A 16,447-nucleotide genomic window follows, 5' to 3' on the forward strand; every position below is an offset into this window, starting at 1 on the left:
TACGGAGGTATTGCAAAGAAAATTGCAGATGGACGCCTTGAAACGCCTAGCTTGTCGTACAGTAACCGGCCTCCCAGCAGTGAGTTCTCGGATACCTTCAGGTAATCAAGGCGATGAATAAAAACTACATGTATACACTGAGCGGGCTCAGTGAAGCCCTAGCTACGTTCTAGCCACCTGGGTGTACTATACACAAGCCCGCGTCTGCTGCGCAGTGGCTAATTATATATGTCACTAGCATATGTACTAAGTAAGCAGAGCAGATCATCAGACGTCCATTTCTGCCACAGGCAAGACGTGGCACACCTCGAAATGCGAGAGGAGATGACATTGGCTGGTATTAAAAGTGGAATATGGCGGCAAATCGCCCCCACCCAGAAGCACCCTCTAAAGCAAATCTAGTGCCCCGTTGGAGCAGCACGATCGGGGAACACACTACAAAAGCCTACTGGGTTGTGTGCGATTTCCGCATGGACACTACGAGAAAAATGCAAAGTGACAACTGAGCTGCGCACGAAGGTAATGTTCCAGCCTCTCATTCTTTCTGTAGATTTCTCGTCAGCTACGTTGGCCTCGCCTTGCAGCTGCTATGGCCGGAGGGAAAGCATGTTTAGAAGAATAGATCTGATTCAAAAGCCCAGATCTGACTTCTCATTTACGTATTACAGCAAAGCACGTCAAGCCAAATTACGTTTGTACGCGCTTCAGCTTGTGAAGTTCGTGATCTCTGTTCATTTCAGTCATCCTCCCTGAAGGCTGTGGGGAATTCCGGATCGTCGTAGAACCATTCTTTTCCTTCTCGCCCATCTACGACAATAGGTCCCTCTTCCACACCATCTCCTCCCTCATTTAAGGCATCCTGAAGGGGATCATCGGGGGGCAACGTACCTGGAGCCTCGGGCAGTCCACTTCTGTCTGAACCGGAGGCTGTGTCGCAAGGGCGTTGCACAGGCGACTGAAAGCGGTATAAAGCAGAAGCGAGCCACCATTGGGCAATAACAGCCCCAGTAGCCTGGCTCCTGAAGGAGATCCAGGGGACCAGTCCAACCTGAAAGCAAATCATCCCTCCAGCATGATAGCACCCCATTGACTACATACGCCCACTGGTGCCTCCGCCCCGCTCAGGTACACGGCTAATGCTCATTAAAGACCATCGGTACGGCCCATTGATGCAAATGGGACGCAGCGCCCCAAGAGAGTTTAAAACGCTGCACTGGGAGCTGTCAAATCTCCATCGAGCGAGAGGAATCTGTCAAATCTCCATCGAGCGAGAGGAATCTGTCAGTAGACAGCTTATTACCTTCCAGCTGCAGAAGGCAGAGGCCACGCCCAACAAGGCGTGGGCTCCTAAGGCCACAGCACTGAGACACATTGCCCGCAGTGATCGCCGGTCAGCCGGTACCGTGTTCGTCTGATAAGGCAGAACGCATCACATTCATCAAAACAAAACATTCGAGCGGTGTCCGCCTCGCCCCTCAAGCAATGGGTCTCTTTGTTCCACCGAGGAAAGAAACAGCCTGTTGTGCAACAATACATCCCTCAGCTTCCATCTTCTGTCGAGTTGGTATGCAGGAAGCACATGCAACAGCTAGGGATGCATGAACAGTCCTCCAGAGTGAGTGCCGCTGTTGCGGCAGCCCCCCAAAGGCGCAGCATGAACAAGCACGCACTGAAAAGATCAAGAACGGCCACAAACTCTTCAACCTATGGAGGGCAGAGGAGAAATACACAAGGGGAATGATACGCTACGGTGTTCAGCAGGGGGCCAACCTCTCACCTGGGAGGGGGCAGACCGGCGGGGCGGCTTGCCAGTCATCAGCCGACCAGCTATTCCACCAGCTGCAAAAACGGCTGTGAGGGCAGCGCGCTGCACCACCGAGCTGACGGCTAGCAAAGGCAAAAAGTACTTAGCAGGTGAACTCAACCTGAAAATACAGTCCACGCAGGGTCACAACCACATTGACACAAGCCAAAACGCGGCGCAGGCCAGAACCAGGGCCATACAAAGAGACGAAGGAGGCAAGCGTATGTAAAAAGCATGATTCGAAGTCCGAATACAGATCGTGTTGCGTCGAAAGAGAGAAAGAAGCAAGAGACACTCAAGAACAGCGATGTCTATGAAGCGCATAAGTAACAACGAATCTAGCCCATGTTTACATATATGTTTAGATATATGAAAGAGGTACATGCACACGCATGTATAAGTATAGAGTTTTCCCCTGTATTTAGTTGCCTAAGGCGACTCTACAAGTTTGCGGAGAGAAGCCGTGAACTTGGGTTAGCTGGCTGTCGGATGGGAAACCTTGGTTAGTGTGCTATTCTATTCCACCTGCCATATTCGCATGTAGTGCAGCTGTAAGGCCGCTCTGTTACTCGCCTCCTTACCTATGGAAAAAGCTTTGGTGCCGCTGTGCTGCTTCCTGCTCTTCTCTGACCTCCATAGCCAGGGTGCGAAAAGCCTCGGGAAGCCCCTGGGACTCTGCGTATTTCTGGTCCAGCTCACTTGGGGCGTCTGGTCTGTGCAGTTCGAAGAAATATCACAGCAGAAAGGCAGTGGAAAAGAGGAAAGGGCATAGGGAAGGAGCGCTGCTCGAAAAAATTGGAGGGGATTCGCAGGAGGGGACACTGAGGCGGAGGCTGGCGTGGGTGGAGAAGGAAGGCTGTGGACCTCCAATCAGCTTGCTGCCTGGCCTTTCTCGGCCTACACGGCTAGCTGGTTAGCTAGAGTGCTAGGCGGGTGCAGGTAGTAAGGCATGAGTGCGTAGGTGCGCGTGCGTGCAAGGATCCATAGAGTCTTGGAGGGGAATGGCACGAGCAGGGTGCTCTAGCCAGCGACTGTGCGTCCCAACTCACACATCATCGGCTGCTGCAGCAGAGAGGGGCTGTCCCCCGAGTACAATCTGCTGCAAGGATGCCATCCACGTTTTAGCCCCTTTGGTGGCCTCTTCTCTGCGCGTAAGGTCCTGTAGAAGGCCCTCTTCAAAGACTTCCATCCACTTGCGGTGTAACCGACGAGCCAACTCAGACTTGGGATTTTGCTGCCGCCACTTTGAGAGAGCCATAGCCACGGTCCGGGGGCTAGCGCTGGGGGCGATGCCAGCGATCTGAGAGAATTCCTCGTCGCTCATTCCTGCAGCACGCGCAACGTCACTACGGGACAGCCACGCCCACGGGATGTCTGCCTCGCAGTGTTGGGCAGGACGCCACACAGCGGACTAGCAAGGCACCAAAAGGGATCGTGAGAACGCAAGATCAGAAGCAGAGCTGCCGCTTTACCCGAGGGAGGCTCTTCATCGTCTGTTTGCGGACTCAGCATCTGCTCGAGCTGCTGCTGCTGTAGTCGCACTGCGGCCTCTCTGTCTTCTACTGCCTGCGCCTCGTCTGCGGAGGGAACCAGAGTCCTAGACTTTCCATGCACGGGGGCAGAGCTGGGCAGGGGGACTGAAAGAGGCTCTTGACCCCCACATGCTGGCGTAGACGCCGCCAGCGCTTTGGCTGAGGAAAGAAGGGGGCACCCAGCGCGCCTTGCTACGGTGGACGCGAGGTTCCTCTGTTCTAGAGAAGACAACAGGGAGCTTCTGAATGCGTTGCATGCAGGAGACTCCCGTTGGAGCCCCACAAAAGACAAAGACCTCGCTGTACAGCTGTCCACCTTGCCGCACGCAGCCCCATGGGGAGCAGCAGCTAAGGGAGAAACAGCCACACGGGATCGGCCCCTAGGGAGGATGACCCCGGACTTGATCCTTGAGGGAAGGGAGGCCAAAGGCGTCGCATTCCTGGAGCTCGCTGCTTCCAACACAGACACGGAGGAGGCTACGGCACCGCTCCCACCCAGCAGCAGCAGCTGCAGGAGCAGCCACAACGCAGTTAGCCGCAGAGGCCGAGGGGACATGCTGCAACACGATAAGGACCAGCCGCAGCGACTGCCGCTGTTGCTGGTCAGTCTGCTCTCCACACCGTCGCAGACGCGCGCAGCGTGGACCACTGTGACAGGCACACGCTCTAGATGCCCTGGCACCGCTGCTGCAGCGGCCGCTGGGCCGTCCCTGTTGACAAATGCATGCGGAAAGCCGATTCTGTAGAGCTCGTTGGTGCCCTCCTGCGGGCAAGGGAGGGTGGTCCTTGTAGCTGGGGGATTAGGCCTTTCTCGCGGAGCGCGAGGCCGATGTGTTTGGTATTAGGAGAGAAAAAGAGAGGGAGAAGCGTGCATGCATGCATGCACGGCCCTAAATGCACTCTGGAGTTGCCAAATCGCTTCTGCTGCTGCTATGTTGGCAGACACTGCAGCAGCGGGCGGCCGAGGGCCTGGAACAGCGGTATTCGCAGAACGCACCGATACTGGGAGTATCACCTTGCCCATATAACCGAAGATTGAAGCGGCGAGACATGATCGGCGGGCACTATTTCAAGAATAAAGAAGGCACCTTAAAGTGTCTAGCCGTGAAATTCAGGTTCCTGTGAAGACCCCAGATGGATTGTGACTCCGATGCGCGGGGCCCCATCGGAAGGGCCCCCTGGCCTCCCTCCCCCCGTTCCCCGCCCCTTAGGCCGTTTCCTGTACGCTCCTGACCTTCTTTCAGCCTCTAAGGCGCTGTACAATATTGCTATGTCTTCCACGGTTTTGCGCAGAGAAGAGGCCTCCGGCTCAACTGGAAGACTCATGTGGAGGGACGGAGGGAGCCGGGTGGCGGGTCGACTCGAGTGGACCAAGGGAGTCCGTGACTGAGCCGAGTTTTGCTGTGCTCGCTCACAGAGGATGGACTCCAGCTGGCTGCGGCTTGTTGTTTCTCTGAAGCTGCTGCTGCTGCAGCCTCCCATGCTCGCAGCCCTGAATCTTCAAGCGCCACAATTATCGTCCACTGGCCATTTCCATTTCTGCAGCAGGACGCGCCAAGTGCTAGTGCGGGCGGTGTAATGGCTGACGAGGGGGAGTGGCAGTTCGTTTCTCGGGGGGGCAGGGGTAAAGGTCATGGGCCCCGGGCAAATAGGAATTGCAATGCCACCCGTCTGGGGAGCTTCTTAGCTCCGGGTAGCCTGCAGGGTTGCTCTCTAGAGAACTCAAACCAGCGGTTCCCCTGTCCTTCCCCCAAAGACGCCGGGGAGGAAGCGGCAGTTGAGGCGGGTGTTGTGCGTGCCGTCCAGCGGCTTACGGAGGAACTGGGCGCTTCGGCCTTCTGGGAGGAGGTTCTCCACCAGCTGCAAGCAGCCCTCAGGGAGGAGTTGCGCTGTTTGCTCGCCTCTTCGTCTTCTTCAGCTCCAGAATGCGAAAGCGGGAGCAGTAACACACCAGGGGTCCCTGGAAGCCCCGCCTCGTCGCTGGCTCTTGCCCCTCCTTACGTCTCCCCCATGCCGGAGTCTCCCACCGCCGCTGCGTCTGCTGATCTAGGAAGGCCTAGCCTCCCGAATTCGCCGAAAGCCAAGGTAGCCTACAGCTTGGTTTGCTTGGGGCTGGGAAGCCCGACGGCCTGCAGCGACGTCTTGAGCTGCCAGTACCAGTTGGCTCTGGCGCTGCAGCTGCAGCGGCTGCTGCGCATCCCGGCGGGCCGCGTGCGTGTTGCAGATCCGGTAATGAGCGAGACTGACAAGCGCGCTGTCGAGACACTTTTTCAACTAGATGCGGGGCAGGCCGTTCGGCGGCGAAGGGAGGCGCACGACGGTCTTCTTGGCGGAGCCGAAGACAGAGAGGCGAGTGGCGAGGGGCTGGATGAGAGCGAGGAGGCAGCGCCGTCAAGGCGGCGGCAGTCTTACGCTGAAGAGGCTGAAAACGAGGACGAAGAGGAGACAGAGGCAGATGGAGAGATTGCCGTGTACCTCGCGCCGCACTGCGACGTAGATTTGTATGGCGAGATCCTTGGGGCCGAGATGCAGCTTCATGGCTTTTGCACCCGCTGCTTCAGCTGCACTCAGTTTAGGGATGTTGCAAGTGCCGAAGCCGAGGGCCCTACACGGGCAGCGGCACAGCGTGAGGCGACAGCGGCTTCTGCGATGGAGGAGCATGCGTTGGAGCCCACAGCAGAAGGAGCTTCAGCAGAGCATGCAGCTGGGGAAGCTACTGGGGCAGAAAGGGGGCATGGTGCAACGGCAGCAGGAGCAGTGGCAGCATCTGCAACTGAGGGCAAGGACGGATATGCTTGTTGCAGCAGTCGCAGGGAGGCATCCCGTTGGACATGCCCTGACGTCTGCAGAAGGAAACGCGGCTTTGTGCTAATTGGCAATGCCCTGAGTTCGTATGAATTGAGGCGGCATCTTTTTGGGGACCTGCGCTTTGTTTCTGCAGCTTGGAGGTTCCCGAGGAGGCACTGCGATGCCTCTTCCACTCCAGGGTCCCTAGCAGAGGGAGGAGCGACAGATACCGCATTGGGCGCTGGCGTAGCTGACGGAGCGAGAGCTTCCGCTTCTGGCCAAGGCAGCCACCCAATGCCTTCGCAGGCGAGGGACTCTAATGGCGACTATCTCGCGTGTCTTTCGCATCCGGAAAAACCCTCGTCTCGCCCTGTGCAGGGAGGCCCCCAAGAGGTGACCTGCGGGCAGCAGCGTCCAGGAGTGGTCGTCTGGAAGGCGCCGCACGAGACATCCAGGTCTGAGGCTTGTGGGGAGACTGCTACCTCCTCCGCGGCAGCGGAACCTCGCCTCAGCAACAGTTGTGACACCCCCAGCGGCAGCAGCAACACTGGCAGCGGCGACACTGCTGCCTGCCCGGAGGGCCTCTGTGTCCAGGTGACGCCGGCCCGTTGGGCCTTGGTGCTATTTGAGTTGCTGCCATACGTTTCGGAGCTGCCGCTGCAGTGCTCCTTTAGCCCACACCCCCGAGCCTTCAATGACTTGGCCGTTTGCCGCTTTGAGACCCCCCGGACGGAAGAGCAGCGCAGGGCCTTCTGGAAGGCCGCCATGCAGCAGTCACAGCAAGCCGCGGCAGCAGACGCACGACCCCAGAAAAGCCACCGTGGCAAGGCAAGGGGCGTAGACGGGAGGTACTAGCCAAGGGAGTGAGGTGCACCTGGGATCGCCGTCACCGCTGCCTGCGGGCTAAGTGCGTGACGCAGGAGGTCACGAGGCGCGTTGCGGGCATTGCAGTGGCGTGACCCAAGACGAAGGCGTGGTTAAGCCTGCAGCGCCTTTCAAGGCTTGAGGCCGCTGCGGCTGGCGCCGCTACTACTGCCGCAAAAAAAGCGCGTTGGGGCTGACCCCATGGAAGTTCAAGCAACAATGAAGGGCTTATTTATTTTGGGTCATTTCTTACAATGTGCAGGGGGGTGAGGCAGGTAGTACTCCTCTCCGGCGAGGGGGTGTCGGAGCATACTACTGGAGTGGGGGGGAGGGGGGGGGGAAAGGAGCGCGCACGGTGCGAGTCGCCAGCCTCACCGAGTCACAGGCCAGCGCAACTACTGAGCCCTATACGCACAGCCCCTTCCCCCGCCGTATACAACCTTAGAACCTAAAGAGATCCTCACGTGCTAGCATACGCCTGGAAGCGTTTGCAACTGCAGTTCTAGAAATACTGCCGGTACACTACTACTGCAATAATCCGTCTCCATAACCCACTACGCAGGCTGAACGGCTAAGGGTGGGGCACGCACTTGACTGAAAGCGCTGCATAAGCGCAAAGAAACAGTTGGCCGGGTGTTCAGGCTGCGCAATCGCCGATACCACCGCCGTCTGCAACTGCTTTTGCTGCAGCTGCTACTGCTAGCCGGCGTGCACTGCAGCAGCAGGCGACATTTTTCGCTGGCGACTCTTGTTCATGCTGACTATTTCTTGGCAGGGATGATTTGCTGTTTCAGGGAAGGAGGCAAAGAGCCCTCGATCTTCTGAGCCTTCGCCTTGTCAGTGACCACCAGGGTGTACAGATGCTTCGAGCATCTGATCTTGAACTTGGTTATATGAGTGCCTGCAGAGGCAGGAGCAAAGGGCTGTCCCTTTGGCCTCCTGATGCTCCTCAAGATGACAACTTTGCGGGCATCCTTGCGCCGCGCGGTCTGGAGGAACTCCCGAATATCGCGAATCTCACGGGCCATCGTCGCAGGCACCTGAAACAGGCACATGCATAAAAAAACACAGTAGAACGCGGTACAAGAATCCGAGTACCATGACCCCGCCTGATTAAGGAACCGCAACAACGCGCTGTGAGCAATGCAGCACAACCAGGCACTTGGAACGCACATACATAGTACAGAAGGCTACAGGCACAACACGGCAGGAAACAAACTCTGAAGGGGTCGATCTGAAGGCATGGCCCGGCAAAACGCGCATTCAGGCAGCCTAGTAGGACAGGCACAACGTAAAGAGGTCAACATGCATGCTATAATGAGCACGCCTATCGCAATGGGAAGTACAAAGGGTTGTTGCCAGGCAAACGAAATACAGCACGGCGGGCCGCAGTCAGCAAGCCTGCTTTCATTGTTAGCTAAATCCCAAAAGATCCAGAGAGAATGGTGGGACACAACGCAAAAACGCAAACAGACGGCATTGCGTGGATTTCCCCCATCCCCATGAGCTAGGCATTCAATCAAGCAGAGCTTTCTTCAGGGTGCCGCCGAAGAGGGTACCGCTGATCAGCTTAAGGATAAGATGCTAAATGAAAGCTTCCTAAGGAGGCTCTGAAACCGAATACGGATGGCAAAGCTGTAGCTGAGCCTCCAGCAAGGCGGGTAGGGAGCGAGGGGGCCCTAGCGGAACCAGCGGAATGAGACCGCAAATCACACAAGGACAGGTACATTGGAACCAGAAATCAAAGCATTGGAGCAAACAGAAGGCACTTACAACAGAAAATCCCTATGGCTACAATTGGGGAATCTTCTCCGCAGCCACCAATGAGGGCACGGAAGAGAAGGCACAAAAAGGCCCTAAGAATGGGAGATTTTGACTCACCTGTATATCGGGACTTGGTGGCAACAAGATGAATAAAGCCTCCAAAGAAACAAAACAAACCAACAATCCCTAGCTATGAAAAGGGTATCACATTTCTCCTGCAGCTGCCGCCCCACCGAGGCGTGCCGCATGCGTTCTGCAGTTAAGGGCTTTGCAGTTTTCTACAGCTGATAGAGGAGTGATTCCTCCCTGTTTCATAGCCATTAGTCCCTTAAAACTGCGCGTTTTTTCCCAACACAATTGTAACATTCTGGATTAGACATTATCAACTGCACGCATGGAGCGAGACAACTCTTGCTGGTTCTATGCTTGCCCCTTCCCGCTCGGTCAGCAAGCTTCGAGGAAAGTTTCATTGAGAGTACTCCAGTGATACCCTAATCCAATATGATTGCATTGATACACACCACGATTCAAATCACTCTGAGGATTTCTTTTTATGAGGTACAAGGCAATAACAGTCGCAGCCTGCAGGTTGCTTCGCTCACATACAGAGTATCAATGTAACTCTGCATTTTAAGTCACCATAGGGCAACTCGCACCTCCATACACTACACAAACATTATGGCAGGCTGTTGAATGTTTTCTAGGAGAGATCCCTCCCTTGCCTTCCCGCGCCTCTCTGAATGCAATTTAGCAGAAGAGGTACAGCTAGGGCACACGTAGCTGCATCCTCGTCGGAGTACTTCGACTATTCACAGCGAATTGCACGTAGCATCTAGCGCGAACACACCCAAATAATCTCAACATGTTGAGCTGAAGGTACACAGTAATGAAAATGTACGATGAGACAAACAGATTTGTCGATTCTTTACCGATTCTTGGTTAAAATATAGTAATAGACAGCGCGTGAGTGTACATTAGCCCAGAGCGCTTTGAGCCCAGATTTTTCATTAAAAAGCATACATCCCTATTTCCCGCACCTGACTGGAGAATCCAACTGCTCCCAGGACAGCAGAAGGGTTGTGCCCAAATCGCCACATTCCCCAGACAGGCAGAGACGCAAACATCATGCAACTGATAAAAACAAAGTGTGCAGCAGCCGCTAAAAAGGTCGACCGGAATAAAGGTACATAAGCAGCAAGCAATGCAGGAGGGACCAGCCAGAAGGATCGCGGCAGCGCCATGGGCCCGCTGTTGTCGATGAGCTGAAGTGTGTGAGCCCCCTGCTACGAGAAGTGAGAAGACAGGTTAGATCAGTAGAGGTAATCAAAATAAACACTAGACCAGCTGTGCGGTAAGTCTTATAGAGCAGTGATTGAATGCAAATACGGCCGTTGCATCCAGCATTGCCGATTCCGAAGCCCCAACAGAGGCTCAAGGAGGAATGTAGAGACAGCCTACCCCAGAATGCCTGGGCATACATCTGACTGGAAGGACACCTTAGCAACAACAGCCGAGAGCTTTTCTAGCAGAGTGTTTATATTAAGGCAGCCTTTTCGGTGAAACCGTAAGCTAGGGAAAACAATGATCAGCAAACGCAAGGAATACTGTTCATAGTGAATAGCGATGTTAACAAGCCAGACGGTATCCGCGACTGTTCTTTCGTCAGTATGTGAAGCTGGTTCTACCGCCCCATTTCAGTAAAACCTCCTGCCTAGTGTCCCCTCGACACTCAATAGTCCTGGGATACAGCACTTCTACGGTTCCCTGTGGATCCTTCACCTCCATATCGGCCAATTGCCTGCGCGATGAAGTCAGCGAATAATTTGGAGAGTTTAAAGCTTCCTCGAGACCTCAATATTGATAATTTTGTGGCAAATCCAACTTTTGGGGGCATTCGGTAGTGTAAGAAGCAATAGCATTGATTTGTGGGAGAATGGCAAGGGGCCCCAACGAACTGGGCGGAAAGGTCTTCGGTTACTCACCCCTTGGTGCATCTCTTCGAGCCTGTCGCTCTACCATGATCACATTTGCATGCCCGAGACACACAGCTGATCGCCTCATCATATTTCCGTGCTTGCTTCTCTCGAGGTTTGCGTATACCTTGGCCTGAACTAGCCAGCTGTTCTCTGGAATCCTACATTTGTGAGAGTGATTACTGGATCCTGATCACCTGGTCCAGATTTAGGTCCGAGGGGGTCTCCTCAGTGTAGACAAGGTCGCAGGAGAGCAACAGGAAAAGAGTGTACTGTGGTACTACAAACCCATCCACCACAAAAAAAAATCAAACGCAAAATTAATTTTTGTGAGTATGAAGTCACAAATGCTGCAAAAGAGTGCCCTTGGTGCGTTTTGTCTGCCCATCTTCCACAAGGTCGTTCGTGGTGGCCACATTCTGTTTAGTATGAAGGTCATGAAGCCACGCCAAACACACTAACAAACTTAAATTGCCCACCTGTAACGACATTCCTATAACATCGTTGAAGCCTTCAGACATGAATAAAGAATAATTGAGGGACTTCCTGAGGCAGACAAGACTGGAGTGAAGAATGAAGTGGGCCAATTATCCATATATTCTTGGCAACAACGTATGCTAGCCTGACCCTTGACCTCCGGCAGTTGAATATGAAAGCACAAAGTCGAGTCAGCCCAGGTCTTTTAAGAAACCAAGATGGCTTTGCCAAAATGTCTGAATCTAGGAGCGTGGCGCGGCTTTTGCTGCGGACAATCTAGCCATGACAATGCGTACAAAACTGCCGCGGACCACATTTCACGCAACCCAATATATCATAAGAGCTTTTCCACTGCACTGTATATCCTATCATGACTCAGACGAACATTGTTATGTGTTCTGCGCAAACAGTGCTGCCGAGTGAAGTCTGATTGCCTAAGCTACAGAGTCCACTTTTTTTAACAGCAACATGTCATCCTCTACGTGCTGGTACTTCACCTTTGCCACTGTGGATGCTGGCAATACTAGAGTATGAATAGGTGTTGGAAGCAGCAGAATTACGCAGTTGTCGTAGATATGGGGAATTACCATAGATAAAAACCATTGCGTTGCACAGTAGTTCGTTGCTCTGGCGTCGTAAGAGCGAGCGCGTTGGCGACCACGTTGGTATGCTGTTTGTATACTTTTCTGTAAAGTCATATTGCAGGAGACGGCCATGCCAGCGAAACATTTGGGGATTTCGAAGTCGTGCAAGCTTATTTCAACGTAGAACAAAGACAGATGGGTGAGGTGGACACTAAAATGACACCCTTACAGATAGGGCGCCGCTACTTTTCCACGCCCCAATACAGCCCATACGACTTCTTTTCTTGCATCAAATACCTCTGCTCGGTTTTGGCGAAACCAGGAGAGTAGCATGCAGTAATCCAGTGCTATGAGCAACCCATAGACTGTTGATTGAGAATATATTTCACCGCTGGGGGGTTCACATTGCTCTTAGGAAGATATGACGCTCAGAATCGGGTAATACAAGTACAGGCAGGGATGTGCGGTCGCGTATAAACGTTCTGCTGCAGCGTCGGTCTCAGGTATCAGGGTCTTAGACTGTATGCTCATAAGAAAGGTATTTCAAGGAGTTCTGATTCGAGAATACCAAGGAGTGAAATTGAGGTAGTGTGGTACGCTCTCATACAGCTTCACAACACCCTCGCGGATGCGTCAAGGTAAAGGACACGTCTTAATTGCATGCAGTTTTTGTTGGATCAGGCCCGATGCATCCAAAGGAGGGACTGCTTGATCCACACATGTTGTCGTATAAAGCAAATACTTGTATGGCTTCACATTCCACGGCTTGTTCAGCATGAGCTAATATACACACCCAAGGTGCTCCAGGTGCTCTTTAACACTTTGGCCAAGACACTAGGGATTTGGAAGTAGGCAACTGTGAAAGCAAGTGTTGGATAGGCTACTGATACTTGCAATCTGTCAGCTAGTTTGCCTGTATAAGGTGCCAGAAACTTCTGCTCTACTGCAATTTTGTTTAGTAGTTTGACGTTATCGCACTTGGCCCACGTTACATCCTACATCGGGTTAGGCCTAAAAGCTGTGGTATATTCTGCATTTCGCCTCCTCTCAACAAATTTCATGACTGCCACGCAACCTTCGCTCCATGCTGGGGGCTTCCTATAGCTCGAAACAGGGCTTGGAGCTGAAAAGGGGTCTAGCCCGGTACGGTGCAGTGAACGACCTGTGGGGGAGGCGAGCCTGCTGGTAGCTTGTAGCGCACGCTTCACACATTCGAGCACCATGCTGATTGCCGATGAGTCATCCCCGATGATCCATTGAATTTTTGAATAAAGGAGCGATTTTAAGATCACTGAATTGGGGCTGCATGCTGAAAACTGTCTCCACTTACAACGTGGCTGAGCCACCAGCATGGAGATTGTGCCTTCCCTTGTTGGGGTACGAGCTCTACCGCGTTCATCATGAATGGAATGCGCGTTGTGGAAGAAGCCAAGGATCGCTTCTCCTTAGATCTTACTGTCACGCTAATTTGTGCACCACGCAGGCGTGGCCACACACCGCGCCCCCCCATGAGGTTGCCCAAGGTATACCCAAAACTGTGTCTTGGAGCGTGGGCCCAACGTAAAAGCCACAGACCATGCTGCTAGAATAATGCACGTTTTAGCCGGCTCTTCACTGTTGTAGCCTTTTGAATCCTTGCGTTATGTCGCCCGAGAGCAAACCTGGGCTTGAGGGACTGTGCTATTGAGTGAACAGCAGAATGTGCACTTCTGCTCTGTCTCCTCAAAGGCTCCCGAAACATGTAGGTCATTCTTCGTGGAAGCGTCACTAGTCAAATGTTTGATTTTCAACTCGCTGCCCATCCTATGGCCACCAGACGTGATAGTGAGACGGCGCTTTCTCGTTTACGTTGTGATGTTTTGTACATCAAAGTTTTATGTTTCGCGATATATAAATAAATCGATAGCTTCTTCTCCATATGTTTTAACAGTTCTCTCAAGGTTTGTTGTTGAGCTGATGTCGGGATGATGTTCTGGGTCAGGGATTGTATAGTGACTTGAATTTTAATATTCCCTGCAGGCATGCGGCTTCCTCTGCATCAGTGAAGCCATGGTCAAGTGCTTCTTCCTTTATAGAAACACGGCAAGAAGCAATCTCTTTACTTCATCTGGGAACTGTAAAGCGGGGTGAATCTCCAGCCGCCTGATTGAACCTTCGAGTATTTGCCTACAGCATCGTACTTTTCTGGTCGGAACAACCTCTTCGACGCATCCATGATTACTTTATTAGCTGACCAGCCATGACTTCCTACTAGGTGTTAGGCTACTGCAGCATACATCGGCTTGCAAGCAACCCGATGCCAACCCAGCTCGCGTTGTTGTACCTCCGTCTCCATCGCCAGAAGTTTGCTTTTCCAGACTGTTGCCAAGGAATATAAAATGACCAAATCACCGATTGACTTTATCAAAACCAGACAACCGTTATAGGGAACCTGACATCCTACTACATCCACAGTCTGTGAGTTAACGGGGTTCAGCTGCACCTAAACATCTGGTACTACCAGCTATATCGTTCCATCTGGAGTACCCATAGGAAGATGTGAGCCCCGGTTCATACAGACCTAAAGGAAAGATATTGAGCACTTTTTGAAACAGCTCTCTCCTTTTGCTGCCCACGACCCGCAGGGATCCCGACATTAGGTGAAAGGGACAACTGAGAGGTGTATTATTACGCCCATGAAAAACTCCGAGCATTCACATCTAGTTGCATATAGCCAATGGCACATATCCACAGAAAATTGGAATTTGCGTTTCAACTAGTTAATGCAACTCTGGAATAAGATGTGCACAGAGCCAAACCCGTTGGCAAATTCCCTACGAATCCTCACTATACTAGAACTGGTTTCGTAGAAAGTGCCTAGATGCACCTTAGCCAGCTACAACCATAATGTCACATGGGTAATCCATCTACGAGCTGCATCAGGAGGCCCATAGCTCCAGTTTCCGATACAAAAATTTCATAGAGCTATGAAGCGCTCTTTTCCAAATACTTCCCTCCTCTTTTAAGCATCCTCATCCCACAACCCTCCAATATTGTGACGGGAGAATCTACACCGTCGCAGTTTGCTACGCTGATTATATTAGAACAAAAAGTAGTTTAAAAGCAAACATTTGCTTTGGTCGTTTATATGTTTGCAGAGTAAAGCTGGCTAAAATAAAAAATCAATGTTGTGTGCCTGTGCGCTAGATATACAATTAGCTGTGAAGACTGATTAAAAAGTTTGTAGAGTTCAGTAGTACACACTTCAGCTGTTCCCCTTACCTTTATGCAAGAACCGTGAGGGACGAGCCCGTGGAGAGAGGGAAGCCTTTTCGGAAGGACAGTCAAAGACCTTCTATTGGGTTTTGCGCTGGGTTTGGGGCCGGTTTTCCTCCTATAGAGACTTTGGATGGAAAGGCCATACTGCAAAAGGGGGGAGGACAGCTTTTAGCTACTTTAAGCACTGCATCCAGTATCATTCAGTAACTTAGAGCTAAGGAATAGAGCTCCCGTGTTTATTAGCCTACAAAATTCATCCTGCTGCAAAAACTGCAAACAGCACTGGAACAACGATAATTCAAAGCAAGGAATGCATTATGAAGTAGGAAAAAGCCGCCTTTCAAAGCCTCACCATGCGGAGGAGCAACTATATAGGGATATCCGAAAGGTGAATGCAGCCACTATGCAGAGGCGGAGGCGTGAAAACGCGAATAAGCTCTAGCTAGTCAAGCACATAGACCTGAGGTCCCTACAGGCACAAGTGACGGCCTTAAAGATTACGTAAGGTCATAAAGAACGAAGCATCAACATCAAGGGATAAGAGAGGGTCTGATGGTAGTGGTGACACAAGCCAAGAGTAATTTACAAATGGCGGATTGGCATTAGGTATACGTAAGACAATTGGGTATTAGAGAGGCATTAAATGCTGGTTGGAAGACTGGGGATGATCTAATGCAAACCAACGTAGACATGTCCCCTCCGGTCTAATGCGCCAGTGCAGAGATGTGTCCGGGGTCTTCAAAGTGAGAACTTCCCAACCCTAAACCCGATATCAACCCTAAAAAGGCATTTGTAAGGATCCTGCAAAGGAGCTCCCTCCTTCCTTTCGCTGCTCTCATCACGCCAGTGTTCTTTTAGAATGGGAAAAGGAGTAGATCTAGAGCGAATGAGCGTTTCCGCTCCCTTTGAGTGCTCCGAACATTCCCAACCTATTGGTGCACCTCGGTGCATAGGTGCACGGCATTCGTTTTTCTAAGTTGAGCTAAATGCTTGATAAATAGTAGGGAATCTATGAGTACTCAAGCTAAACAGCTACGAATTTTGAATTAAATGTAACTAGCGTAGCAAAGAGTCTCTATGTGTAGGCTGGCCCTCCTCAGTCCATCTGTGGGACGCCATCAGGTCTCAGGTTCTATACATGAAGAGTGTGCCGAATGGTAGACCCTGGCAGGTATCCTTACAAGGTGCCACAATAAGCCTTCCAATTTGTCGCCACCCCTGAATCGGTCAAGTAGTGCGCTGGTTTGTTGGGTCGTGGATCGCTGCAAATAGAGCTGCCGTGGCTACGGCAGCTAGCGAAACTATAAATGCTTCCACAGGAAGCGAATTGTAGCAAGGCCAAAAAAGATAGCTATTACTTTTTTTCAGAGCTTCTTGTCGACGGAATATCCGATGGAGGCACCA

At 52.3% G+C, this 16,447-nt stretch overlaps 2 protein-coding genes across 2 annotated transcripts; one reads left to right on the plus strand and one right to left on the minus strand.

Moving 5' to 3' along the window:
* Positions 1 to 736: 736 nt before the first annotated feature.
* On the minus strand, positions 737 to 3,358 carry LOC34620688. Its single transcript, XM_026336744.1, has 5 exons — positions 3,277 to 3,358; positions 2,854 to 3,130; positions 2,407 to 2,517; positions 1,778 to 1,925; positions 737 to 1,048 (listed from the first exon to the last, which is right to left on the minus strand). Exons 1-5 carry the CDS (start codon positions 3,314 to 3,316, stop codon positions 737 to 739), a joined length of 888 nt encoding a protein of 295 aa, XP_026192529.1. The 5' UTR covers positions 3,317 to 3,358.
* A 1,556-nt stretch (positions 3,359 to 4,914) lies between these two features.
* LOC34620687 lies at positions 4,915 to 8,493 on the plus strand. The gene is made up of 6 exons (XM_026336746.1): positions 4,915 to 5,628; positions 5,719 to 6,406; positions 6,502 to 6,578; positions 6,718 to 6,971; positions 7,763 to 8,010; positions 8,255 to 8,493. The coding sequence occupies exons 1-6, from the start codon at positions 4,915 to 4,917 to the stop codon at positions 8,491 to 8,493; spliced, it is 2,220 nt and encodes a 739-aa protein (XP_026192531.1).
* Positions 8,494 to 16,447: the final 7,954 nt, after the last annotated feature.

The sequence above is a fragment of the Cyclospora cayetanensis genome, unplaced genomic scaffold (genome assembly GCF_002999335.1).
Source record: "Cyclospora cayetanensis isolate NF1_C8 unplaced genomic scaffold, CcayRef3 CcayRef3_contig_145, whole genome shotgun sequence".
Classification (NCBI taxonomy): domain Eukaryota; phylum Apicomplexa; class Conoidasida; order Eucoccidiorida; family Eimeriidae; genus Cyclospora; species Cyclospora cayetanensis.